This window comes from Lipophrys pholis (genome assembly GCF_963383615.2).
Source record: "Lipophrys pholis genome assembly, chromosome: 11".
Classification (NCBI taxonomy): Eukaryota; Metazoa; Chordata; class Actinopteri; order Blenniiformes; family Blenniidae; genus Lipophrys; species Lipophrys pholis.
The window spans coordinates 24,212,878-24,240,684 of NC_137631.1; the positions used below are offsets into that span (position 1 = coordinate 24,212,878).

The 27,807-nt window shown below is 40.7% G+C and overlaps 3 protein-coding genes across 4 annotated transcripts; all 3 read right to left on the minus strand.

The window, feature by feature from the left end:
* Positions 1–143: 143 nt before the first annotated feature.
* On the minus strand, positions 144–5,262 carry LOC308116884 (cytochrome P450 2F2-like). The gene is made up of 11 exons (XM_080475347.1): positions 5,080–5,262; positions 4,306–4,468; positions 3,900–4,052; positions 3,658–3,818; positions 3,332–3,400; positions 3,132–3,236; positions 2,283–2,418; positions 1,840–1,925; positions 1,553–1,654; positions 1,335–1,476; positions 144–1,239 (listed from the first exon to the last, which is right to left on the minus strand). The coding sequence occupies exons 1-11, from the start codon at positions 5,239–5,241 to the stop codon at positions 1,052–1,054; spliced, it is 1,467 nt and encodes a 488-aa protein (XP_080331473.1). The 5' UTR covers positions 5,242–5,262; the 3' UTR covers positions 144–1,051.
* A 4,739-nt stretch (positions 5,263–10,001) lies between these two features.
* LOC308116565 (cytochrome P450 2J6-like) lies at positions 10,002–18,489 on the minus strand (the record flags this gene model as incomplete). The annotated part of the gene is made up of 11 exons (XM_080474816.1): positions 10,002–10,686; positions 10,787–10,928; positions 11,003–11,104; positions 11,302–11,387; positions 11,627–11,762; positions 11,852–11,947; positions 14,132–14,200; positions 14,769–14,929; positions 15,055–15,207; positions 15,376–15,538; positions 18,334–18,489. The coding sequence occupies 11 exons, from the start codon at positions 18,487–18,489 to the stop codon at positions 10,502–10,504; spliced, it is 1,449 nt and encodes a 482-aa protein (XP_080330942.1). The 3' UTR covers positions 10,002–10,501.
* Positions 18,490–20,973: 2,484 nt separating this feature from the next.
* On the minus strand, positions 20,974–26,370 carry LOC308116883 (cytochrome P450 2F2-like). 2 transcript variants are annotated; one of them, XM_080475345.1, is made up of 11 exons: positions 26,101–26,370; positions 25,494–25,656; positions 25,129–25,281; positions 24,854–25,014; positions 23,928–23,996; positions 23,700–23,804; positions 23,433–23,568; positions 22,516–22,601; positions 22,224–22,325; positions 21,983–22,124; positions 20,974–21,902 (listed from the first exon to the last, which is right to left on the minus strand). In XM_080475345.1, the coding sequence occupies exons 1-11, from the start codon at positions 26,260–26,262 to the stop codon at positions 21,715–21,717; spliced, it is 1,467 nt and encodes a 488-aa protein (XP_080331471.1). In that variant the 5' UTR covers positions 26,263–26,370; the 3' UTR covers positions 20,974–21,714. The 2 variants fall into 2 exon arrangements, with proteins under 2 accessions (XP_080331471.1, XP_080331472.1); XM_080475346.1 differs by having other exon boundaries at positions 25,883–26,357.
* Positions 26,371–27,807: the final 1,437 nt, after the last annotated feature.

The window sequence follows — 27,807 nt, forward strand, 5'->3', positions numbered from 1 at the left end:
TGGAAACTTTCATCCCCCTTGTGAGAAGAAACAACAAATAATCTTATAAACCCAGGAAGTCTAACATCAACCTAGTAACAAATACAATTTTTAGAAAAAAGACATGAATTTGCAGTCAGATGCAAAAGGTGAAATATTATTTTGCAACAATATAATCTTTATTTGTTATTGCACAAGTACAAAATTGGATGCGATCCCTGGTGCAAAATAAATTTTTAAAACATTTTCTTGAGGAGGCTAAACTATGCTTCATGTTGATGGATGCAGGTATTAACCATGCCTGCATCAGATTCCTGACCAATCACACATTAGTTGTCAAAAAACACAAGACAAGAGGGAAACGTATGTTCTTCTGGACATTAAGATGACCAGTTGGATTTTGTCCCTGCAAAATTAGTCTGACATGCCCTGACAGGTCCAAGTCAAACTTCATTATCTCGGGAACGTAGAAAGAAATAACATAGTAAGAAAACAAAGATGAGACAATAAATATACAAACTGAGCAATCAGGTTTATTTCCACTGAATAGTCTAAATATCTGCCTCTGTTCTAAGTTACATATATGAAACAGCAGTCGGCTTTTCCATTTTTTTGTGACATTGCCTAAAATAGAAAAATATGTTATCCCCAATCAACAAGAAGTGTACATCAAAGAGATATATAGCAAAGCAAAGGACACAAAATACCTACAATGCCTAGAAAGGCACAAATACATCACAAAGTGATAATATAAAAAATAAAAAAAACAAATTCCAATCTGTCAAAATTATTTGCAGGCTTCATATAGACAGATTAATATATATTAAAAAAAAACATGATTATTTCAATATTTCACATCTGATAATGTCACAATGTTGTTGTTTTTCGTTTGCAAAACAAAACAACAATAATGTCCAGGTCACAAATGTTGCATAAAACTGGTCACACATAGCCATGAAACCACCACACATGATCACCAATATTTTTATTTTTTTTCATCATCTCAGTGATGAGTCGTTGGCTCAATGGCACTTCCTGCATATCTGTTTCCTCCACATATCTGTAGACCACCTCACTGTGTCGACCTGAGTTGGACCTTCATGCGATACGGTCTGGTCGTCATGGTGAGCCCAAAGACCGGAGTGAAGTCCGGCTCTCCTGCATCTTCAGGCCAGATGAACTTAAACTTCCTCAGCAGAGTCACCAGGATGTGGAAGAGCTCCATGCGAGCCAGACCCTCTCCGAGACACACCCGAGGACCTGGGGACAAAGTAAAATTAGGCGCTGGATGCAACCAAAAAAAAAAGAAAAAACGGATTCTCTTGGAATGTGCTTAAATGTTATTGCATGCAAACCTGCTGAAAAGGGCATGAATGCTTCTGGTTTGACAAACTCTCCCTGCTCATTGAGGAAGTTTTCAGGATTGAATTCATGAGGAAACTTCCACTGTCCTTCTTCATTCAGCACGGAGGTCAAATTCTCAATGATCATTGTACCCTGAAACAAAATTTGAGCGGTGACAGTTTTATTGCAGCTTGTGTTTCCAAAACCTGTTAAACCAATCAACTCTTACTTTGGGAATTGAATATCCCATGAGCTCTGTGTCTTTAGTCGTGCAGTGGAAGACACTGAGGGGAACGGTATTGGCAATCCTCTGAGATTCATGGATCACAGCCTGGATTAAAAAAGACATACAGATTCATTTGTTTTGCAGACTTTGCATGTTCTCCTTGTGCAGGGGTTTTCTGCTAAAACTCAAAATATGGATAAAATAGCTTGGGAGATTGATGGATTATGTTTGTCTTGTATTTTATATATTCTATCCTGGGAAAGACTCATGAACATGATTATTTATAGCACCTGCATGTAAGGCATGTCGTGTCTGTCTTCATAACTGGCCTTATCCTTCCCTTCCAGCACCCGGTCGATCTCCTGCTGACATCTTTCTGAAAACGCAATGAGACACCAGTGTCTCAGGGATGCATGTCAATAACATACCGTTTTGTCCCCAAAAGAGTGCAAGCCTCGCGGTGCGCATCTATTGGGAACATGTGAGCGCAGGTTCAAACATTCTGAAAAAGACGGTGATTACATGTGCCTTTGTTGACACAGAAGTAGTCCTGCAAGCTGTACATGAAGTGCACTTGTGCATACTGTGGCAGTCTTGAAAGGCAGTGTTAAGAATAAAATGGCCGCGAAGCGGGCCGCACGCCGAATGTTCAGGGAGCGACAGGGCGACTGCTCCCCCAAGAATAAAAAATCGAATTTAAAATAATATACCATATTGATGGATGCAGCAGTACCTTGTATGTGCGGTTTGTTCAGAAGGTGAAGGAAAGCAACGAGCAGGGTGTTGGAGGTGGTGTCAGTCCCGGCACCGTGAATGTCAAGAAGGTGAGCGATCAGCTGTTCCTCTGAAAACGAAGACTCATCTCCTCTCTACAATGAGGCAAGCAAGAATAGCAGATTACCATAGCTTACTATTACTTTGAAAATCGTTACATTTAAAGGCGCTCATGGAACTATTTCACCGATCCAGCCCACTTGAAATTGGGCTGCCTGTGGCCTCTGTCCTGTCTTTCAGGAATTCTTTTTATTTATTATTCATGTTTGTGGTTTTCGCTCTTTCAAAGTTTCTTCTCATGTCTACGTTCATGTTGGGTGTGTTTGTGCTTGTGCACTTCCTCTTGTGCACTTTGTGTTTATCAGCCCAGCCAACGAGTGCGTGCATTTAAGCTTTCGGTCTGTCATTGTGTTGATCCAGCTACTTAATTCCTGTGTATTTGGACCCTAGTATTTTTTTTTCCTTTGTGGACTTTAATTTCTGTTTTGGCGTCCATGACTCTCCTAAATCAACAATGCTTTAGCTTGAACCTGGTTGTGCATTTGCGTTTTCTGTCCACTCTGAGAATCTGGGTTATGTAATCGACCTGAATCAACCTTTGAAAACTAAAACTGGGTTATGTAATCGACCTGAATCAACCTTTGAAAACTAAAACTGTCTTTGCTCTTATTCAATTAACCCTTGGAGTCCTTTCTTTGCTATGCTTGTGTAGATTTGCCCACGGTGCTCTAGTTTCCTCCTAAACATTATTGTTTAACAAATTAAGTATATCATCTCAGATGTAAAGCAAATTGATCTCAGGACGCACCTTATCCAGTTCATCCAGATAGCAGTCAACATAATCTCGAGGCTCTCCGGGGACTCGGGTGGTCTTGTGCTCATTCACGAACCCATGAGCAAACTTCGCAACAGTCTACAAAACAAAAGTCACAATTTATGATCCCTTTAAATCTCCTTTTTTTTTTCTTTTTTCACTGCCCACTTATGAAGAATTACTTTCAACATTACCTCATAATTCTTGAATGTTTTAATGAAGGGCAGCGGCAGGATTCGAATTATGGGTAAAGAGTCATAAAGCTGTAGAAAAGAGAACACAGACAATAATTGTATAATCTAATATTTGATCATTTTTATAGTCTCTCATATTTAGTTTTATTTATGTTCTGTTTGTTTGTTGTTATTGTTCTTTTTTTTCGGTGGGGGGGTTGCATTTTTCCAAACATCAACTTTAAATGTTATTTGGCATCTTGACCTATGTAGAAGGCATAGGAGGCTATGTAAAGGCAAGCACAGGGCATTTTGTCATCTTCCCGAGTGAGTGTGTTTTGACTCACCATAGACCATGGCCCATTGATTAGCTTGGTGTTCTCAGTGACGCATCGAATAAACACTCTAATAAACTCATCGTTGTACTCGTAGCGAGTACCAAACAAAACCTGGCAGATGATGTTGGAGGCTGCGTTGTGAAACATAACTTGAGGACTCAGAGTTTTACCTGTAAATGAAATGAAGCAAATTTAAGCATCAGGAAGCAATTTTTACAAGAAACCAACCCACTGTTTGCCTGAACGTGTACCAATGCTTTTTTCCAGGGTTTTAATAGTGTATTGAAGCTCCCCATGAATTCTCTCCTCCATTGAAGCTTTCCCCAATCCAAAGTTTCTGAGAGTCATCAGGGAGAAACGACGGTGCTCCTTCCACGTGGAGCCATAATCTGCCAGAACTACTCCTGCAACAGAAACGCAGAGAGTTTAGAGAGAATGTCACTTAATGTTCATTCAGTGAGACGATTACTTGAGCAAGCAGCTGGACTGACAACCATCTCAATTACAGGTCATCCTTAGCGACACCTCTCATTTTCTAACTCCAGCTGTTGAGGAGTTACATAAGTGTTTGAGTGTATTGTGATGATTGGGTTTTGTTTCCTATCACCGGAAAGTGATTGCTTAAGATCTGTCTCAGGCTTGACGTGTCCTCTTCACCTCTATGTTTGCAGACAAAATTAAAGAGCATGTCCTGAGGTCGTCCAGCAAAATCGGCACCCTTGGTAATAATAGCTTCCTTGACGGCCTTAAACCCGCTGACGATTACAGCCGGTCTGGGACCAAGGTAGAGACTGTAGACATTCCCGTAGGACTTCCTCAGCTGGAAAAGAGCAAGACAACATGTCAGTGTGACACCAAGTCAACTTAACCAGGTTAAACAGGATTTGTTGATATTTTTTATTTGAGGTGAGTGCAAGGTTCCATCTCAATAAAGCTGCATAGCTCACTTGGCATTATTGCGATCTCAATTGAATTGGTATAATAAGTAATTGCTGTATTATAAAGGTATAACATTGTGATACATTTCTCTCATATGGACATCAAGATTATTTATCATGTAGGTATTTGGAGATTTTAAATGAGGGTAAATGGAAAAGTAGGTCTGGTTATACCTGTCCAGCAATAACAAAGCATCTGTCACAATGTTATTTCAAAACATACAAAATGTCTCAGTAGATGAGATAAAGTAAAGCAAAAGCCTTTGACCTACATGATGCATTTATCAGCAGTGACCGTCTCTAGCATGTATGACCTTCAGTGCTGGTTGGATCTGCTCCAGGTTTGTAGATAGCATATTTTAAATCAACATCAAAGAGCAACAGAAATGCTCATGAGTAACCCAGACTTAAATTTGTATTTTTAAATAAAAAAAACTAATATATATATATGTATTTGCAATGACCTATTATAAATTTGAGGGTTTTTTCTCACCCTCTCGAAATCCTTCAAGGGGTTCTCAAGGCTGAGCTGCAAGAGGTTCCCCAGTACGGGCAAGACGGGGGGTCCCGGTGGGAAGTTCTTGGGCCTCCGAGGTTTGAGCTGATAGACGACGAAGCAAATACAGAGCCAGAGCAGCACAATGGAGACAAACATGACTGTACGTTGTACGGACCAAACTGAGAAGGTGACATGGTTGATCTGCTTTTTAAGGACAGCCCAACCCTTAGTCCAGCCCTCTGCAACAGTCCTTTGTTTCACTGCATTCAAAGGTGGGATTAAGAAAAATTTAGGAATGGCAGGTGCTTATACAGAACGAAAGGAAGTGGGATTGATGCATTTATTCTCTTTTATTCGTTTAGGCTTGTAATGGCTTGTCCACTAGTAGAGTCATCTGGGCGTAGTTAAAAAAAGGGAAGAATTTAAATGAAACACTGATTTGCTAGATGTAGCAGTCCACGCTCAAAATGGAAATTTTGTTCATCTATTGTTTTAGCTCAAATATCACATATGCAATCCATGTCAGGGTACAATCATCGGGACTCTCAAAAACTTTTTATGGCTACAAAAACATGTTATCATGCAGAAATGCAGTATAAAGAGCCTTTGCATCACAGATAGATACTCGTGCAGCAAGAATGAATATCTTTATCGATGAAAAAAAAGGAGTTCACGAATGTATGGAGCTCGATCCATTGTGCACTTAGCTTTGATTACAAATTCAGATTGTTATAACATACATACAAAGCAGATGATAGAAAATAAAGAACAGAAACTGAACGAAATTTATAAAAAGGTGGAAGAATTTGAAAACGTGATTGAGGAGGAGACTTTTCCGAACGTTTCCTGATTGACTAAGTAGAGTGTTTTATTTGTGGTCAGAGTTTGGGGAGTGTGTAGCTAAATCTGTTGCGTGTCGCGTGTGTTTGCGCCACCTCACTGCGTCGACCTGAGTTGGACCTTCATGCGATACGGTCTGGGCGTCATGGTGGGCCCGAAGACCGGAGTGAAGTCCGGCTCTCCTGCATCTTCAGGCCAGATGAACTTAAACTTCCTCAGCAGAGTCACCGGGATGAGGAAGAGCTCCACTCTGTCTTATGCCTCTGGTTGAACAAACTCTCCCTGCTCATTGAGGAAGTTTTCAGGGTTGAATTCTTGAGGAAACTTCCACTGGTCTTCCTCTCTCAGCACCGACATCATGTTCTCGATGATCGCGTTCCCCTGAAGGGAAAACGAACCACAAATCAACACCAAAAAGCTATTAAGAATGCTCTTGTGAAGACCTTTTCAATCAATTATTTCTTACCTTAGGAATGGAATACCCCTTTTTAAAAAAAAAAAAAAAAAAAGGAATGGAATACCCCATTAGCGCTGTGTGTTTGGTGGTGCAGTGGAAAATGCTGAGAGGAACGACATTGGCCATCCTCTGTGCTTCATTGATCACAGCCTGCACAAGGAAAACACTGTAGGCATTATGTGACAGGAAATAGAGTTCTGAGATGGTCAACCGTCCACCTCCAGGAACATGGTTTGAACTCGGCAGTAAATACATGCAAAAAGTGTGAAATAAAAAGTGTCATCACAGTTTTTATTTCATGTCAGTTTGAGGACATTTCACCAGAAAATTAAATTTTAACAAGCTTGTATTTCTAAAAATGTATTAAAAAACTAGTGTTGTTTTCTGATGAACTGGCTCGTGTTACACAATGCTGGGGATGTCATTCAGAAATGCTGATCATACGTTGTTTGAGGTGGTCACTTTGGCAAGAGTGAGCTTTAGGGGAAATTACAACATTTTTTAAAAAAGACTAAAAACAGCTGATCTAGATGTACCAGTTGTACTTTTTCTTGTCTCTCAGCTAATCATTCCTTATTTCGTTCCATTACACAAGCACACGATGTTCTGAGAGATTAGACCCCTCTGGGAGCAAGCAAACTCTCATTGACCATGTTTTGGATTTATTTCCACCATCAAACTTTCTCCCGTAATCACTGCCCTTATTGTCGCTTTTATTACTTCTTATCCATTGTTTTGTCTCGTTTTATTTCTTTTGCTTACTATTTCATGGGTATATTGGTTTTTTTTCTCCTGTTTGTTGTTTCTGTTGATGCTCTATTCAATGGAGGAGTCAGGCAGCGCATGGGATGTCTCTAGGAATCATTCAATGACATTGGTAGGATAGACATGTACAGAATTTTACAATCATGATTGAAAGCATTCATGTATCCGTGTTAGGGCTCCTGCAATCTGGACTCAGAGATGAGGTAGACGAATGAAGGGTGTTTATGTTTTGTGTTGTGACAATCCATCCTTTTTTCTTTTCTTTTTTTAACACAGCTTCATCCAATTTAAGGTTTGAGCCCAAGTCCATCACACAGTACCCATAGGTAGGAACCACATTTATACAATTCAGCAAACATTCAAAGATTCTCAGCTGTCTTCTTTGAGCCATAAAACACTTTTAAAAGTCTTGAATTTACTTTAAATGGGCTCTTTCGCAAAATAAATAGAAATCAGGGCTGCACAGTGACATGGCCAGGTTGTTCGTCCCCTGGGCAGCCTGGTTTAGTTTCACAGTCCAAAATGAAACATCTGAAGTCAACTGAGGATTCTGAAGTGGGGAAGATCGATGGAGGGAACAACTGAACCAGAGATCCTCATGCTCATGCAGACTTTTATAAAAAAAAAAAAGAAATTTTGTTAATCTACCTGGCTGTTCAAAACAAGGCAGAAGTTACAGAAATGCTAATATTTGCATTCAGTCATTGATTCTTTGTGCAATTATATTATATAATTAATATATTTGAAATACTGATTTCAAGCTGAGATCTAAATGCATTTATGCCACAAAATCAATCAATCAATCAAACAAGGCTGAAATACACATTTTGACTGATCTTTACCAGTCACAGTTGAACTTATTTATCTTTATTATCCCTCATCTATCTTTATTCTGTGTGGAGCCATGCTACAAGAAGTTCCTTCTGGTATTAATAAACTGTGTCTATTCTATTCTATTCTATTCTATTGATCAAATGGAATAAATATATGTGCATGATTGTAAAACACTTTCTTATCAAACACAACTTGTATGTGGGTCCCACATTTTTTTAATGGTGTTCTGTTAACAAATGCTCACAAATGAGGAAATCCAAGTCACTTTAGTTTAAAAAAAAAAAAAAAAAAGTTAAAAAAAATCTATGTTTAACACAAGCAACTAAGCAATACAAAATGCAGAAATTTCTGTAAAAGCCAAGTATTCTTCATGAACTCCAGTTATTTTACCATTGTGTGTGGCGTTATAAAGGACAGGCTGCACTAACAACAAAGTCCCGTAACCCAGACATGAAAACCAAAACACACACTGAAGGATTCAAATGTCAAAGGATCCAAATTCAAACTAAAAGTGGGAAAGCAGAGGAGAATCAAAAGGTCAAAATGAGTCAGAAACAATGAAAAAAAAACATTTGACATAACTCATAAAGACATGGTGCAACTTCCTGATGTCCAGAGAGCAACTTATTCCACTGTTTGACATTGATGACTAACAGCAACTGACCTGGGAGAGCGGGAAAGTGTGTGTGTGTGTATGTGTGTTTTGTTATAAACAAAAACAAAACAAAATGTAGACCCTAGATGGTCCTTTCTAATACATTCTGGGCTACTAATTATTACAATGGGACATGTAGATTTTGCAGCTTCACAGTAATGCATTTCCTTTTCTCCTTGACATTTTGGTTGATGCAGTCAATATACTTTCTTTCCTTGTTAACACTTATTTTTTCTTTTAAGGTAATGGCTTCTTTTCATTGGTGATAGTGATGATTGTCAATACTTATATCAAAATCAACATTTTCACAGCAAAAATTATTTCATTATTCGTTTTAAAAGCATGAATGATGTGCAGTTATCCAAACATGTGTCAACATTTTGGAAATTAAAAATCAGATCAATCATAGGTTGAAAGATTTAGTCCCACCTGTGTGGATTCTGCAGATATAATTCCTCTGCATTTTGGAAAGAAAATTCATCCGAATTCCTCCGCTCTGCCCAGGTATTTGAACGCACCAGGAAAAGTCAGAGAAATACAAACCAATCAGAGATCGCCGTTCAAAACGTTTATACCACATGGTATCAAATTGACCAATCACATTGCTCGTTACTGGGCGCAAAACAAACCAGAAGTCAGTAGCGCGTTGTGTACTCGAGCCAATAATTCGCTATAATTTTGCGAAACAAAATTAGACAGTGACAAGTAGTGATGGTCATTATAGACATGTTTTAGAGGCTTTGAGCAACACGTCCGCTATCTTTTTGGCCGTCTTTTCTGAAAAATTGACAGTCCAAATGATGGCTGGATGGCTGGCTGCCTAAAACCATGTTGAGGACGCTCCCTCCAACTGGAGCCATAATCCACAAACAAAGCAGCAACACAAAAATCATAGTCCTGTCTTGTGTGATTTGTGTCGCAGTTTATAGCACAGAAACGGAACTACTCGTTGAACCCACCCACAGCTTGACCTTATCCAACCAAGTGTGCCGCGGTATTGCAAAATAAGCCTGTTTAAAAAGGATACTGCCTTTTAATCCTGAGTCATTTTAGGTTCACTTTGAGTCACTTTAACTAAACTATTTGTCTACTCATCACATTTTCATGTACACAGTGTTACAAAGACTGTTTAAGAAAATTCTGTCAAAAAGCCTGATTTAACAACGCACTTAATTCAAGCTATTTTTATTTGTTGATATACAGCAACATGTTTCATTGCTCATTAAATTTAATTATGGCTTCATTTCAAGCGATTTTAGGTGGGGTCATACATGTTTGATACTACAGATTGTAATGGATGAAATCAAAGCCTATAAGGACTTTAAAATCCTTTTTTCACAATGAGAGACTCATGAAGACAGAGATGAAAGGGCTCTGCAGAGCTGTTTATTGCAAGCTGTGACACGTCACAAAGGGCAGTCACCAGTACAGAATCGGGAGGCAAAAAAAAAAAAACATCATTCAAAGCTATAATAATTCTTTCAATAATGAGCTGAGGGATATGTTCAGGAAAAGGAGAATATAACTGACAGAAAAAAATAAATAAATCATAGTTATATATTGTTACATATTTGACTAGTACAATTTGTGGATTCAGATGATATTGTATATTTTCAAAGTAAAAGCAGCGCTGCTTAAACCTTAAAAGTGAACAGATCACAAGGGCAGGAGGTGGCACTAGAGGTTAAAATGTTATCTAAATGTACTGAGGAGTGAGAGTTGCTGTAATGAACAAATGATGACATGAAGGAAGTTGATGTGCTGTGGCGGCCAATGAATTGAGCAGCTTTGATGCGCAGGTGAAACACGATTAACTGCTGCAGCATTTCTAGATTTGCCATCAACTTCAGACATTTGTGCTTTTCTCAGCCTTTTGTCGACCTGAGTTGGACCTTCATGCGATACGGTCTGGGTGTCATGGTGATCCCGAAGACCGGAGTGAAGTCCGGCTCTCCTGCATCCTCAGGCCAGATGAACTTAAACTTCCTCAGCAGAGTCACCAGGATGAGGAAGAGCTCCATGCGAGCCTCTCCGACACACACCCGAGGACCTGAGACCCAGAAAACATTTTCAAAAATTTCAAAAATAGGAAACTAGTCGTCTGATTTGATTCACCCTGTGCATGAACGAATGTCTTCACGCACTCATACCTGCGGAGAAAGGCATGAAGGCCTCCGGTTTAATAAACTCTCCCTTGTCGTTCAGGAGGTTTTCAGGGTTGAATTCATGAGGGAACCTCCACTGTCCTTCCTCATGCAGAACAGAGGCCATGTTCTCAATGACCATAGTGCCCTGAAGAGGAAAAACAGATATTGAGGGATCTTTTCACTTTCTGGCTGAAACATTGCCAAACAGTAAGCCGTTACCTTTGGAAGTGAATATCCCATGAGTTCCGTGTCGCTGGTGGTGCAGTGAAAAACGTTGAGCGGAACAATGTTGGACATCCTCTGAATTTCATGAATCACAGCCTGATTAGAGAGAGATTATCTGTTGTCAGAGAGCTTCTAATGGGGAGAAAATAAAAGCATGGCAGCGAATCCCAGAGCACTTTCCCTTCCACACACTTTACGTGGATTGTCTCCCGTGTTAGTTGACTTTACATTGAGCCACATGAGTCCCACATCCACACATTTGATACAAGTGAAATCGTAAATATTTCTGGTACCTGAACATAAGGCAGTTTATGTCTGTCCTCAAAAGTGGCCTGAGCCTTCCCTTCCAGCACCTGATCGATATCCTGCTGACATCTTTCTGCGAGACAACGTTGTATTCAACATTTTAAATCATTACATCATAAAACATGAATGAAAAAAAGAACATGAGCCATTACCTACAAACAATGGCAAAAAAAAAAAGGTTTTCCTTTCGTCTCCATGATATTCAATACAGACTGTCTGGGTTGAGGATTGCATTGAAGTAATAACTTTAAAACTGAAGAGTATTACTGCTTCAAACCAAACAGTTCTCTTTCTGAAGACTTGCAGGTGTACCTTGTACGTGTGGGTTGTTTGTAAGGTGGAGAAAACCAGCCAGCAGGGTGTTGGAGGTGGTGTCGGTCCCGGCGATGTAAAGATCTTGAGCATTCCTACACAGCTGCTCTTCTGAAAATAAGGAATCCTCGACTCTCTGCAGAAGAGACAGCGACAGCCAAGCTGAAGTCATCAAGAGACTACGTTAATGGTTGTCTGATGTTCAAACCGCTGCAGCGAACACACCTGAGCCATTTCATCCAGGTAACAGTCTACGAAGTCTCGAGGTTCTCCGAGGACTCTGGTCTTCTTGTGCTCAGTCATCAAATAAGAGTGTATTCTCTGAAAAACACAAGTCGTCCCTCATAATATGGATTAATACGGAATTGTGGATTAACATAGACTATAATATGCGTGACCCAACATTCTATCTTATAGTGTAAAGAGTGCTCACAGTAACAGGTGCTGTGTGTGGTTAACATTACCTCTGTTGGGATTTATGGTTGGTTATTAGCATATAATTACTGTAAGTAATAGATTACTAAAAGTAATAAATCACTGGAAGTAATTTATGAATAATTTAAATTATTAATGGAAGTAAACGGTCATTTACTCATTAACAACTCCTAAGGTAATTGAATAATTACTTTAAAAATGAAAAAATATCAAAAAAAAAATTTAATAAAAAAATTATTAATTTGCATAAATTTCTTATTTATGTATTAATAATAAATCGGGGCACCACCAGATAAACTGGAAATAGCTAATACCAAAATATCTGTCTCGGTTGTAAAAAGTTTATTTAAGTTAGTTAATATTTCTGCATAAAATATAACAATCTTAAATAGAATGGAAGGTGTGAGATCCGAGCACAGACTGTTACAAACCAGTGAATTGTCAACAATAAATACACAATAATCACCAAGAAGCGTACAATTCAGCTAACAGGCGTTTATTAATAAAAATGTATTAATTCATAAATAATTCGGAAATCATCTCATAAATCAACACATTCAAATAGCAAACGACATCTAACACGGAGATCTAATCTATTAAACAGCAAACACTATGTACAAAGAGTGTGTGTGTGTGTGTGCGTGCGTGCGTGCGTGTGTGCGTGCGTGCGTGCGTGCGAGCGTGCGTGCGTGCGTGTGTGTGGTCTGGAGTGAGTGGGTGTAATGACCTCGAACGTCCACCAGGTGGAGGCAGACGTCTTCGGGTTAATGTGAGGGGGTGTAATGACCTCGAACGTCCACCAGGTGGAGGTAGACGTTGGTGGGTCAATGCGGTGACTGTGACGACCACTAGGGGCGTGCGGCGCCGCGCAGAGGGAGAGCGCAATGACTTGATGTGTCCACCAGGTGGATGTCAAGAGGGATTGCGATAACCCACGCGACCACTAGAGGCGTTTGACTCGCTCTTTCTGGGGACGCGGCGGTTGCTTAGCGGCCAGATAAACAAGACGTCCGTCGAGCGCGCGTGCGGTCTCGGAGCGAGTTAGTCTACCGAGGGCGTAACGAACGGGCGGTTCCGTTGGCCCGGTTCTGAGCACCTGAGTCCTAAGTGGAGGTCGGTTCCTGCAGTTAGAACTCTTGTGATCAAGGCAGATCTGCTCTGCAGCAGGTTACATGCAGTTGGTGCTACATGCAGAGGTGAGCTTATCTCGATCAGATAAGGGGGGAGCAGGGCTGCGAGGAGATCCGGGTTAGTGGAGAAAGGGGGAGAATGAGAGAGGATGAAGACAAGAGAAAGACAGAGAATTCTGACGACGCTCGGTTCTGAACCCTGGTTCCTCCACACAGAGCTCCCAGTGGGCCTGGAGCTCACTTGGACCTCTGGTTCTGAGGTGGAAAACCAGAGTTCTGGACTTGGTGCGCGTGAATGCGCATACACAAACAACATGAGATGCTGCTGCCTTCTGAGCGGCACATGGAAACACATTGCATTTTCAACAGAACATCATTCTAACTATTCTCTGCCCAGACAAAAGCGCTCACCCTTATAGTTCTTTGGTGCTGTTGGTTCTGGGAGGCTGTGGTAACTGGTTGTTACCGGCTCTGAATTCAGCGTCCTGAATTCAGAGGCCTGGCTCCAGCTGCAGCAGTGGACAGCTGAGAGGATGGTTTTAGAGAAGAGGCGACACTGGCTCTGGTCTCCAGAGTCCCCCAAAAACAGGAAAAATAGAGGAAAACAGAAGATGTAGTCCAAACTGGGTCCTGCTCGTCCAGCTGGCTGGCGTTGGTGTTTCTTCTGTTCTTTTGCTCTCTTTACCATCCTGAGGAGGGAAAGCGATGTCTCTCCCTCGGAGGTCAGTTGAGAAGCCGAGAGTTTTGGGAGGAAGTGAGTCTCACCAACTTGGGTTTGGACCCCTGTGGTGTGTTCGGGTCGGATTCAAGCATCCTCATTGGCCACTTCCGGGGTCTGGCTCGCTCCCCTGCTGTTTTATGGCCTATCCATTGTTGCTAGTGTTTTCCTTCGGGGGAGCAAGCCTCTTGAGGAGTTCATGGAATCTTCAGCCCCCAACACCTCTGTATTGCTGAAGCCCTTTTGGAAGGGTAGCGGCAGGTTACGAATGAAGGGAAAGGAATCGTACAGCTGGTGAAATAAAGGAAAGAAGAGAAGGCAGGAGAATAATTCTATTTATCTTTTATTATTCATTTTATTTTTATTGAATGTACCTCTTGTTTGTTTTAATCATTTCAATTAAAAAAAACAAAACGTTGGTGTTTAACTTGAAAACTCTGAAGTGTCCCTTTTCAAACTTACCTCCTCTGATAATAGCAAGTGATACTTAGGGTTATTTTTGGCAAATAATACATCTTGTATTAGGACAGTTATAGAACAAACATGCAAGACATTTATGTAATTTACTGATTTTTATTCTTATCAGTCTAATGCTTTACAACTGATTTTACTTTCTATAAATGACACACAGGGTTTGTTTATTCTCACCTAAAGTCTTAAAATATCTAGCTTTATTTGTAATTTCCAAGTATTTTACTGAGTAGTTAATTAAATCAGGGCTGATATATTCATTCCCGGAGTGGATAAGAATGTGTGTTTCCTCCACATTCCTGACAGAGCCTGAGCTTTCGTTTCACGTTGTTGGAGTGCCAGCAAGCAGCCTGCTGCAGCTTGGCTTGTCGCCTCTGCTTTAACTTACCATCGACCACGGGCCATTGACTAATTTGACATTCTCAGTGATGGACTGAACCATATCTGTGATGAACTCGTCGTCGTATTCGTAGCGTTTACCAAACAGGACCTGGCAGATGATGTTTGAAGCGGCGTTGTGAAACAAAATGTGAGGACTCATGGTTTTCCCTGTAAAGATCATAAATTAAAGTATGAAAGTGTTTTTGTGGAAAATAGAATGAAACCATCATCACACATCAGATTGTTTGTTGTGTTTCTATTGTTGTCTGCTACAAGGCCCACAGATGACCGACCATTGCTGTCCTCCAGAGTTTTGATGATGTACTGAATCTCCCCGTGAATCCGGTCCTCCATTGAGTTCCTCCCCATCCCAAAGCTTCTCAGAGTCTTCAGAGCAAAGCGACGGTGCTCCTTCCAACTCAAACCGTAGTCTGCCAGAATCACTCCTACAACAGGAAGAAGAAGAAGAAGAAGATATAATATATAATTGAACAACCAAATAAATTACCCCCCTCAATAAAAACAACAAAACAACTGAATAATGTCAAATACATTGATCATAATCCCAGAGGAGATAGGGGCCAGAACATGCTGCTTTCAAACAATATTTCCACCTTTTTTCAGAGTGATAGCATTGATATACAGGTTTTGGGGTCGTCCAGCAAAATCCAACCCCTTGGTGACCATGGCCTCCTTCATGGCCTTGAACCCGTTGATGATCACAGCTGGTTTGGGACCAATGAACAGACTGTAGACATTTCCATAACTTCTCCTCAGCTGTAAAGTACAAAAAACCATCTCATAGTTTGCGTTTGCATGCATGACTTTCTATTGCTCTTCAGTTCAACATGGCATGTCACTTTTTAGGAAAAGTGCTTTTTAAACTAGGCAATGTTGTCATTTAGAGTTAAATTGAAGTGAAGTCAAATTAAAGCACATGTGATAGGAGGATTGCATGTAAAAAGAAACATATTACTCTTTATTTGCAAATCTGGGGTTGAATGTATTTTTTGTTTTGAGAATATGTCAGAAACTCACCAAACCAATCTCCTCAACTCTGATCAAAACTGCTCTCAAAGCCCTTGTTTTCCTCTGATGTGTCTTGTTTTACTCAACACCATTCTGCAAACTCATTCTGGAGTTTGGACTCCAGTTATGGCAACTCCTGACTCCAGTTCACTTTTTTCTATTTTTTTAAGACTCATTAACCTGGGAGCACTGTTTGATGTGTGTTTTTGTCTGGCACGCACTCGATAGTTCACCACAAACTCAGAAACACAGAGTTGGTCTTGTTACTCAAGGACAACAGACTCAGCCAATGTCGTTGACTTTGTCCAAATCTGGACTTGATCACCCTGCAGAGGCTTCTTTTGCCTGACCCTTCCTGGATACCTCTGCCTCTGGTCGTGAGAATAAACTCTGTAAACTTCATCTTTGTGTCGAGTCTGTTTTTGGGTATGCCATGTACCGTGAAAGTATGATCTGGCCAGTAATGAACTCAGCGATTCCTGCAGATAACAATCCCATGTCTACGTGCGAGAGCCTCCCTGTATGACATTCCAAGTTAAAAATAAAACTTGATTGGCTCAGTTCTCTCCATTAAATGGTGGCTGTGTGCTTTGGAAGTCATTAAAGACGCACATGAGTTCATTATAAATTATCTTGTTTGCAGAAGATAGTTAAGTTGTGTGCACAAGTTAATGATTGCGAGTTGTTATCTTCTTTGGACAAGACAACTTGTTCCCACAAAATATTAAGTCGTGCGCACAAGATTATAAAAAAAAAAGAATAACACCTTTATTTCACATCAGTCACATGCTTTTTCTTGCCACTGTAGCAGTAGTATTTAAATATGATAACCTAATGTGACTTTAAAGTGGTAGCCTCTATATAGTGCAGAACATATTTCCTAATATAATTCTTCACTTTGTATAAGGATTCCCACACTAACACCAATACATATAGGCATAGTCACGTCTATGTGTAAATGTGTATATATACTTTAATTATGTGTACATGTTTATTTATGTATGTCTGTAAATGCTATGTGATTATGTGTGTACAGTCGTGTGAACAAATCAGGACACTCCATTAAATATTTACCTATTGATGTCTAATAATCATGTTTTTATTCATTTCTGGAAAAAAAAGGGATTTAAATGGAGGTAAACAACAAAAATCTCGTTTTACTCATTACACAAACAATATCGCCAAAAATGCTTTATCTAAATGACAAAAAAGTTGGGACACCCTCCCTACTAAAAGCGAGTCTTATCCACTGTTAAAAAAAATTTCAGTGAGACGCTCCTTGTTGGCATCTATCAGTCTGAGGAAAGTTTTCCCGACTCCTCGGTGGAGAATCCTTTCAGCTCTGAGATGTTTGACGGGTTTCTGACATGTACACCCCACAATAGGATCTGGGCTTTGACTCGGCCATTCCAGGATTCTTCATGTTTCTCTGAGAGAGAGAGTGAAGGTTTCCTTCCTGCTTGCCTCCCAGGGAACTCAAAGCTCAATAATAGTTCAGTCTCTTCCTGATTGTCGATGCGTGCACATTCACTTCAACAGGAGCAAGAACCTGCTGTAGGTCCGGTGGTGACATCTTATTGTTTTTGAAGGCTTCTTTCAGCATGAGATCTGCTCTCCAGGTGAACTTGCTCAGATAGCCAGACCTAGGCGTGTACAAATTGTGTTGAGAAATCCCTTACCAGCTCTTTCAGTCTCACCACTCTCCATTCAACTATCGGGAGCAAGGCAAACTAAATTTCTGAGGTTTAAATAGGACAAGCTTCCTTCAATATTCTCAGTAACGATCTTGTAGTCGTGTGCAACCTGATGTGATGCACCTATTTGTGATTTTAGCCATTTTCGGTGGGAATAAATGCGGGTTTGTCCTAATTCATTCCTCACCAGATATCATATCATACTTGAATATTTCATTATTGTTCAAATGTATTTGAAATACCCATATCTCCAAATATGGATAGAATAAAATTAAAACTTTTGTAGGGTATCCTAATTTTTTTTTTGACTGTATATCTGTACAACTCTGTGTGATGTTGTTTAATGCTGTCCTAAACCACAAAAAGAAATGACTCATGGCTCAGCTATCTGATTCTGATTACATGCACTTAAGTAAAGAGCATGGTTTAATCTAATGTGGAAAATCATTCAATTAAAAACTTTAAAGTTTTCATTATCCTGCCACACATTGCTTTTGTTATAACTGCCACACACTCCGAAATCCTTGTATATTTAATGAGGTTTTTTTTGTATTGTGTTCAAAAATGCTTCTCAGTTCCCATTTTTTAAGCCACATTGCTAAACTTATTTCACCTTTTGATAAGAGGCATGACCCTCAGTAAGCAGTAAGACCTGAGGCTCGCCAGAAATAGCTTTCAATCAGCTGGCTGCATATTCTGATATCAACAGCATGATTTGAAAAGCAGAAAACATTCAACAGAACATGGCTTCTGTGTGAATAATACACAAGTAAAAATGCACAACAAAAGTTTCTACATTACAAAATGTTTAGTTTTTTTTTTTTTTTTTTAAATATACTCTCAATATACCCTCTCAATATCCTTCAAGGGGTTCACCAGGCTCAGATACAAAAGGTTCCCCACTATTGGCAGAGCAATGGGACCTGGCGGAAAGTTCCTGGGCCTCCGGGTTGTAAGAATTATAAAGTAAAGGCAGATGAATAGCAGGACTATTGAGACCCACATTGTGGTTAAATGAGCTGGACTCAACTGAATAGGTTACTTGGTGGTTTTGAAAAGAGGAGCAACAATCTCAGCCCTGTCTCCTCTGACCAGATGAGGGTGGGGTTTTTTTTCCTGCTTGGCAACTAAGGTGGAGAAACTGCAACAACGGACAGTAACTACATAAACCACATTCCAAATGAAGAACAGTGATAAAAAAAAAAAAAAATAGAGAGAGAGAGATAGAAGTATATGTGCACTTAACAGCGATGCATTTCACTGATGAGAGATGGATAAAGTGTGTGTGTGTAGTGTTGGGCTGAAGATTCCAGTGAACTCCTCCAGAAGTTTCTCTGACAGAGGAGAAACACCAGCAATAATGAATAGGCCATAAAACAGCGTTGGAGCGAGCCAAAAACCCAGGAAGTTTTCAACCTCCCAGGTTGATAACCAATGAGGATGTTTGAACCCGACCAGAACACCACAGGGGTTCGAAATTCAAGCTTGATGAAGCTTTTCCTACAAACATACCCTCTCTGCTTCTCAATCTGACCACCGAGGGAGAGACATGTCTCTCTGCCTCAGGATGATGAAGAGAGCATCAAGTAGGAACAAAAGAAACACCAACGCCAGCCCGCTGTACGAGCAGGACCCAGTTTGGCTTATTTCTTCCGTTTCCTCTATTTTTCCTTTTTTGGGGGGATTCTGGAGACCAGAGCCAGCGTCTCCTCTCCAAAATCATTTGCCCCACTGTCCACTCCTGCAGCTGAAGCCAGGCCTCTGAATTCAGGACACTGAATTCAGACCTGGTAACAACCAGTTACCTCAGCCTCACAGAACCAACAGCATCACGGACGGTGCTGTCCAACAAAACCACGGACGGTGAGAGCTTTTGTCTGGGCAGATATATTGTTAGATTAGCGTGAAGCTAACATGGTGTGTGTTTCAATGTGCCGCTCAGAAAGCCGCAGCATCTCATAGGTTTGTGTACGCGCGTTCACGCGCACCAACCAAGTCCGGGAATTGGGTTTTCCAACTCAGAACCAGAGGTCCAAGTGAGCTCCAGTCCACTGGAAGTTCTGGGTGGAGGAACCGGGGTTCAGAACCGAGCGTCGCCAGAATTCTCTGTCTTTCGCTCTCATTCCCCCTCCTCCTTCTACTAATCCTGATCTGCCTGTGATCTGCCTGTGATCCCCCACAGCCATGAGCCCCCCTTACCTGATCAGATAAGGACACAGACACACACAACTGCATGTAACACCCAACTGTTATCTGCTGCAAGAGCACATCTGCCTCGATCACAAGAGTTCTAACTGCAGGTCCCGACCTCCACTTAGGACTCCGGCGCTCCGAACTGGGTCAACGGAACCGCCCGTTCGTTACGCCCTCGGTAGACTGCCTCGCTCCTAGACCGGCCTCGCGCATGCGCGCTCGACGGACGTCTTGTTTATCTGGCCGTTAAGCAATCGCCACGTCCCCAGAAAGAGCGAGTCAAACGCCTCTAGTGGTCGCGTGGGTCATCGCAATCCCTCTTGACATCCACCTGGTGGACACATCAAGCCATTGCGCTCTCCCTCTGTGCGCCGCCGCACTCCCCTAGTGGTCGTCACGGTCACCACACCCACTCATCACTCCAGACCCCCCCCCCCCCCCCCCACACACACACAGACACACACACACACACACACACACACACACACACAAACACACACACACACACACACACACACACACACTCTTTGAATGTGTTGAACTATGAGATGATTTCAGAATTATTTATAAATTAATACATTTTTATTAATAAACGCTTTGGTGAACGTGGTTATTGGTGATTATTGTGTATTTTTTGTTGACATTCACTGGTTTGTAACTGTTGGAATAATCTTACGAAAAGTTATCACATTCATTGTACCAACATTCTTTCTCATGAATTACGACTTGTATTTCTCCACTGTGATCTTTTATGGTAAGGAGGAATGTAGTCTGCAGATGAGAAGTGCTTTGAAATCAGATAAGAGGAACCCTAATAAAAGGAGAGGAGGCGGCAGAGGTTTTTCAGAGCGGTTTGGAGATTGTAACTGAAACACTCTCTGTCCGTTCTCCTCGCGAGTAAAACCGAACTTAACTTGTGTGTGTGTTCTTTCTTGCAGAATTAATAAATATTCAGAGGTTGGACCTGACAGTAACAGTCTGTGCTCGGATCTCACACCTTCTATTTTACTTAGGATTGTTATATTTTATGCAGAGATATTAACTAACTTAAATAAACTTTTTACAAACGAGACTGATATTTTGGTATTAGCTATTTCCAGTTTATCTGGTGGTGCCCCAATGTATTATTAATACATAAATAACAAATGTATGCAAATTAAAAAAAAATGTTTTATCAATAAATTATTTTTGATAATTTATTCATATTTTTTTAAAGTAATTACTCAATTACTTTAGGAGTTGTTAATGAGTAAATGACCGTTTACGTCCATTAATAATTTCAATTTTTCATAAATTACTTCCAGTGATTTATTACTTTCAGTAATCTATTACTTACAGTCATTTAATGCTAATAACCAACCATAAATCCCAACAGTAGAATCAGAACTTAATGCAGATGGCTCACTGACTGCCCATTCTCTTCTTTGTGTTTTTATTATAATGAGAAATCCCCAGCAGCAGTTTCTCTCTGAATCAGTGATTGTTTTTGCAACAGGATGACAAATATAAAACAGATTTCTACTAATGCTCAATAACGGTTTGTGACTTTCTTTTATGATACATCCATGTTATATTGCTCTAGTATGGTACGGCTTTAAATGCAGAATGCACTCAAATGAAAGACATTCCATAAATTGCAATAAATTACATGTGTTTAGTGCACACAATACATTTTTTATTTGATAGCACTGTATTAATGCCCAGAGGGGAAGTACCTTTCCGAATTGGCCCATCGGTAGCAGCCATTCAGAGCAGCGCTCAGGGTCTTGCTCAGGGATCCCTGATGCACGTTTTTGAGAATGTGGAAGGAAACCCACGCACACACAGGGAGAACATGCAAACTCCACACAGAAAGGCCCCAGGCAATATTTAAATCCACAACCTTCTTGCTGTGAGGTGAGAGTGCGAACCACTGTGCCACCGTGTTATTCATTCCAATACAAATGGGGTATTTACCATCACCTCAGTGAAATCTTCAGAGGGAAAGTCAATGGCACTGCATATCTGTTTCCTCCACATACGTATCTGCAGGCCACCTCACTGTGTCGACCTGAGCTGCACATTCATGTGATACGGTTTCGGAGTCAAAGTGACTCCATAGACAGGAGTGAAGTCCGGCTCTCCTGCATCTTCAGGCCAGATGAACTTAAACTTCCTCAGCAGAGTCACCAGGATGAGGAAGAGCTCCATGCGAGCCAGACCCTCTCCGACACACACCCGAGGACCTGGGGACACAGAGCAAGTCAAACATGAGGCTCGGACTGTCCGCGCATGCCACTCTGGATGTGCTCTGATGTGGTCCTACCTGCAGAGAATGGCATGAAGGCCTCCGGTTTAAAAAATTCCCCCTGCTCATTGAGGAAGTTTTCAGGGTTGAATTCATGAGGGAACTTCCATTGTCCCTCCTCATTCAGCACTGAGGTCAAGTTCTCGATGACCATCATACCCTGAAGAGAAAATTAACCGAACAAAACAACAATGATAAATGTTGCTCTTCACCTTCCTGCCTCAGATGCCAAAACGTACTGCACCAGGTTCCTGCTTACTTTGGGAATTGAATACCCCATGAGCTCTGTGTTCTTGGTTGTGCAGTGGACGACACTCAGCGGGACAGTGTTGGCGATTCTCTGCACTTCATGGATCACAGCCTGGGTGAAGAGAGTTTGCGTGTGTTTGTTCTGTTTTTATCTGATGATCTGTGGTCAGGGCCCCACATAGAGTGAATCCTCTCACAGATTTGCTGTAGGATAGGCTCCAAAACACCTCGCTTACTTACAGACCAGTAAGTAACATAACTACTAGATTTTATTTCTTATATTTTGTGATGCAGGGCAGTACCTGCATGTACGGCATGTTATGCCTGTCCTCAAAACAGACTTGATCCTTTCCTTCCAGCACTCGGTCGATCTCCTGCTGACATCTTTCTGTGTTGGCGAGATAACATTTCACAATTCACATGCTCAACTTCAAACATGAAACTGACATCACTGGAAAAAATTTAAAAATAAAAGAATCTGTCAGAATGCAGTGTCTAATATCTTATATGTACAACACCAGAACTTGAGATAATAGTTTGTTGTTTGTAGTTTGATATGAACACACAAGAAGAATTCATATTGTTAAATAACTGAATACTCCATATTAAGGTGGAATACTCTGTATGTCTGCGGTGTAAACTTTGAATATTGTTCAAGAATCTCAAAGCTGGGCCAAGTGTTTGTGTGTGTGTTGAATTGCATTATTGCTCTACAAATAAAGCCGCCTTGCCTACTTTGATAATGCTTTCCAGATGCTTATAAATCCAAGTCATTCTCAGTATTGTGGATGTAATTAAAGCCTTGCTATCTTTAGGTCTGTATCCCGGGGGTAAGTCTTTTTCTTTTTTTATCGTTTCCTTGAGTTGTAATTATACTGTTATTCTGTCACCAGTGCATTTTTCCTTTGTGATGGCTGGCATCTAGGATTGAGCCTCCTCCACATACACTTAAAGTAACAAACCTCTTGTAAATTGAATTAAAACTCTGCATTTTGAATGTTATTACGATGCAATGTAATTTTCCTTCAGGTGGTCAACAATCTCACACTCTGTATTGATGTATTTTCCTACATTTTTGACAACAAACACAACAAACTCTTTAAGTACACTGCTATGTTGGTGTATTTTATACTAACAAAATTTATTTTTAAAAGTAATATCAAACATGGTGTCAAGCAGCAGTAATATTAAAAGCTAAGGTCTACATATCCAGGCGTACCTTGTATGTGGGGGAAATGCATCAGGTAAAAGAAGCCAGTAAGCAGAGTGTTGGAGGTCGTGTCTGTCCCGGCAAAATGAATATCGAGAGCGTACATGATGAGCTGATCTTCTGATAATGACGACTCGTTTCGTTTCTGAAAAGAGAAGCACACTCATGCCTGCATCTTATGGACTAACAGTATAAACACTTTCAGGTTTGGATGGATTATGGGTTATTCAAACTGAGGAAGAAAAAAAAAAGGCAGCGTGCCATCTCTTTTCACACCTTATCCAGTTCATCCAGGTAACAGTCGAGAAAGTCTCGTGGCTCTCCGGGGACTCTTGTGTTTTTGTGCTCGGTTAACAACTCAATTGCAAGACCCTGAACAGTCTAAAAAAAAAAAAAAAAAGAATCATTTGTTTTATTCTTGACAGTGGTCAAACTAGATTTATGTATTGATTTTGTGAACATATGTGGCTAGAGTTTATTTCTTTTAAATTTTTCAAACATTACCTTAGCATTCTGAAAGGCCTTTTTGAAGGGCAGTGGAAGGTTACGGATCATAGGAAATGAGTCATACAGCTGTGAAAAAAAAACACACAAAAAAAACAAAAACATTTTATTTGTATGCAAAAACAAAATTGCATTCCAATGTGAGATTTACTTGGTAAGCATTTGCTTGTTCATGTTAGCATGGTGGAACAGACTGAACCCTCCTTCAGGCCCATAAAGAAGTTGCTTCTAAACTGGTTTGTACTCCTTTAAAGATCATCAGATGTCACAAGGCTGCAAGGTTTCGTCTACAAAGAAGCTGTCAGTATTACATTTGAATATGTTCAGAAAACTATAATTACACCTTCGACAACAGCGGTGTTAAACGTAATGTCGAAGTCCAAAAGTGGCCTGGCAGAAGAGTCCATTGAGCTCCAAGACTTTAGTAAGACATCTTGCTGCCTCACTGCTTGGGAAAGTCGCATCAGAGCTACACTGTGGGGGTGAAATTGTGAAAATGTTTTGCAGCCTGAAAAACAATAAGCTTTTGCCCAGGTTAACCTGAAGAGGAGTGCAATGGCAGAGAGGTTACAGATCTTCCACCAGATTTTCCAAATGAAGCACTGAGTCGAGCCATTCGTTGCATTTCTGAGCTCTGAGGTTGTGCAACAAATAAAGAGTTCTCAAGTGAAAATGCTCAACTTTCTTAAAACTGCTCCCACGGTGGAACTTTCTGAAACCGCTCCGACTCCATTTCCGTGTAAACTTAGGAAAATGCAACTTTCCTGAAACTCTGCTACTGCACATGCACAGCCGTAGTAAATTGTTCTCTTACCCTGAATACACCAAAGTGCTCTAAAAAAAAAAAGGCAAAAGCGATGGATTCACTTGAATGGTTGTTGTGTAAAAGGGGCCTGAGAGAGGTTGCTTCATGAATGAGAACTCACCATCGACCACGGTCCACTGGATAATTTGGCGTTCTCGGTAAAGCACTGGACTATCACTTTGATGAAGTTGGCGTCGTAATCGTAGCGCGTACCGAACAGAACCTGGCAGATGATGTTGGAGGCGGCGTTGTGAAACATAACCTGAGGAGTGAAGGGCTCACCTGTAAACGGCGTAATGTCGACTCAGTTAAGACACAGTATTAAACAAAAGAGAAACTTATTTGACATATTAACATAAAGTTAAATGCAGTTTCATGGACCTGAGGTTGGCTTACCGATGCTCTGCTCCAGTGTTTTCACAACATATTTGATCTCTCCGTGAATTCGGTCCTCCATCGAGTTCTTGCCCATCCCAAAGTTTCTCAGGGTCATCAGAGCAAAGCGGCGATGTTCCTTCCAGCTGGGGCCATAATCAGCCAAAATCACTCCTATTATGTGAAAAGCAAAAGAGAGACACTTCTAAAACATTTCCTGAAAAGTATTCATTTCAATGTGTTGTACACAGGATTTCTTACGTATCGCTGCACTGAGATAACATGAGAACTGAAGCTTCAGCTTTACTTCACTCAGTGACTATATTTTCTCCTGGATTACACAGGCTTGGTGCGGCAGATGCATCATCTGCTGAAGCGAGCTGTACCTTTCCTCTCGGAGACGTCATTCACAAGCAGGTCTTGGGGTCGTCCAGCGAAGTCGGGGCCCTTGACCACCATGGCTTCTTTTATAGCCTTCACTCCATTGAGGATTACAGCTGGCCTCGGGCCGATGTACAGACTGTAGATATTGCCATACGACTTCCTCAGCTGGGCGTGGACAAGAAAAGTGTTTCACATAGCTCTCGCATCTCGCCACAGATCATTACCGCTTATTAAAACAGAAAAACAGACACAGTAGCATCGGGAAAAAAAATTGTTTTAAAACAAAAAAATATCCCAGATTGAAGTGAATTGTCCAGAAATGAACATAAAGTAACAATAAGAATTCAATTGTTCGAAAACAGTAATTTCATGTAAACCTCACGATTCTAACCTTGAGCTTATCAATGATAAAAGTGAAAGATGTGGAGTCAAGGACAGGCCACACAGGTTGACCATAGTCCAAGTATACAGGCAAAACGTCCTCAACATGTTACGTAATCACACAGACAGAGCAGCATTGCTCCCTTTACACTGCAAAAAAAAAAAAGAAGTGTTTGACATTCATGAATGAAAAAAAAAAACGCATTTAAAGCATCAGAACTTTCTCACCTTCTCAAAGTCTGCCAGAGGGTTGTCAAGGCTCAGGCTCAGAAGGTTTCCCAGTAAAGGCAGCGCAAAAGGCCCCGGGGGAAAGTTCTTGGGCCTCCGAGGTATGAGTTGAAGTACAATGAAACAAACACAGACCAAAATGAGGACGGCTGAGAAGAACATTGTTGAAAGTACTGGGCTGAAATAAAGAGGTTCTCTTGCTCTCGGGGGGTATTTGAGCCGAGTTCCGCTCTAAGCACTGCCTCGCCCCTTTGTGTACTTTGGCTCAATAGGGCAGATAGGGTGAGGCAGAACCTTGAACAGAAGTGGGTGAAAGTTTACAGAGAAAGAAAGAGCTGCCTTTGAAAAATGACAGTGGTGGTTTCTTGGATACTGTCAGGAGAATTTCCTTGTAAAAAACAACAACAAAAAAAACCAACCAAAAAAAAACCTCAGGGAGACAGAATACACAGAAATCTGACTGAGGAGTTAGGCCCTGTTTACACGACAACGTTTCACATGACAACAGCTAATCCGCTAAATAAAAGGAGTGTGTTTACACTGCAGCAGTAGACACAGAGACAACGGTGTAGTTAGTATGTCGGGCCACTGGAGGGCGCAGTTGCTTGATTTTGTAATGAAACTACACAGACGTGTGCAAAGAACAATACACCATAAACGTGAAGAAAATGGAGAGCACCCGACATCCGTATGGACTGATGACACATCGGATCCTATCAGGGGTGAGTCTCAACTATTAAACTACTGATCTGGAAGATACTAGAATATGCACCGTGAGTCGTACCACTACGCGGCCGCCATGTTTGTTTACAACTGGATGAGCAGGAGGGAGGGGGAGAGATGCGCATGCGCAGTAGCAGGCTATGTCGCCTCCATCAGTCTCTGCAGGAGGGATTTGCACCGTGAAAGAATCTTTCCACCTTGGGAGCCGGATTAAAAACTTTGCGGATACAGTGCATCCGCAAACTGGTGTCATGTAAACGGACGTTTAAACGACACGCATTCACATGAAATTATTTCTTTCAGAATTAATGACATAATTATCTCATAATTCTGAGATAATTATCTCATAAATTCAGAACCGATTTTTTATTTTTGGAGAAAATCGTTATCTTACAAATTCTGGAAAACAGCTGAATTTTTTTCTCATAATTCATTCTCATAATCTATATTACTAAATGTATTTTGAGGAGAAACATTCCACATGTCTCAGATTCAGAGATGAGCGTTGAAAAATATTTTTGATCATGATTAAAGCGCTCAAGTAAAACACAGAAAAGATTCCCAGAAATAAGTCGGATTATAGAAAACTTTGTAAAGTGTGATATTTCTAGTAAAAGACCTTCTCACAGTATTATCCACAATAAAGTCTAAAAATGCTTTAAAAAAAATTATTAAAAAAACGTAGTGGTGGTGTGAAAGCCTGTCAGACAGTGGATGTGTCACTCTCCTGACACTTTGGTGTGATCAGGGTGCAGAGGTCAGTCGGTGACCTTGTTTTCCAGAGTGTGACTGTACCTGCATTCTTCAGGTCAACGTCACGCAGATACAAACAGTGTTTTTCCGGTCAGCAGAATTACACCCTCACCTCGCATGAATACGTATTCACCCTGTAAACGGTTTGTTGGTATTGTATCAGAAATCTTAAAACATACAAGGTTATTATGAAGAAAATGTAACATTAAGTATTTTAAAGAAATCTGAGGC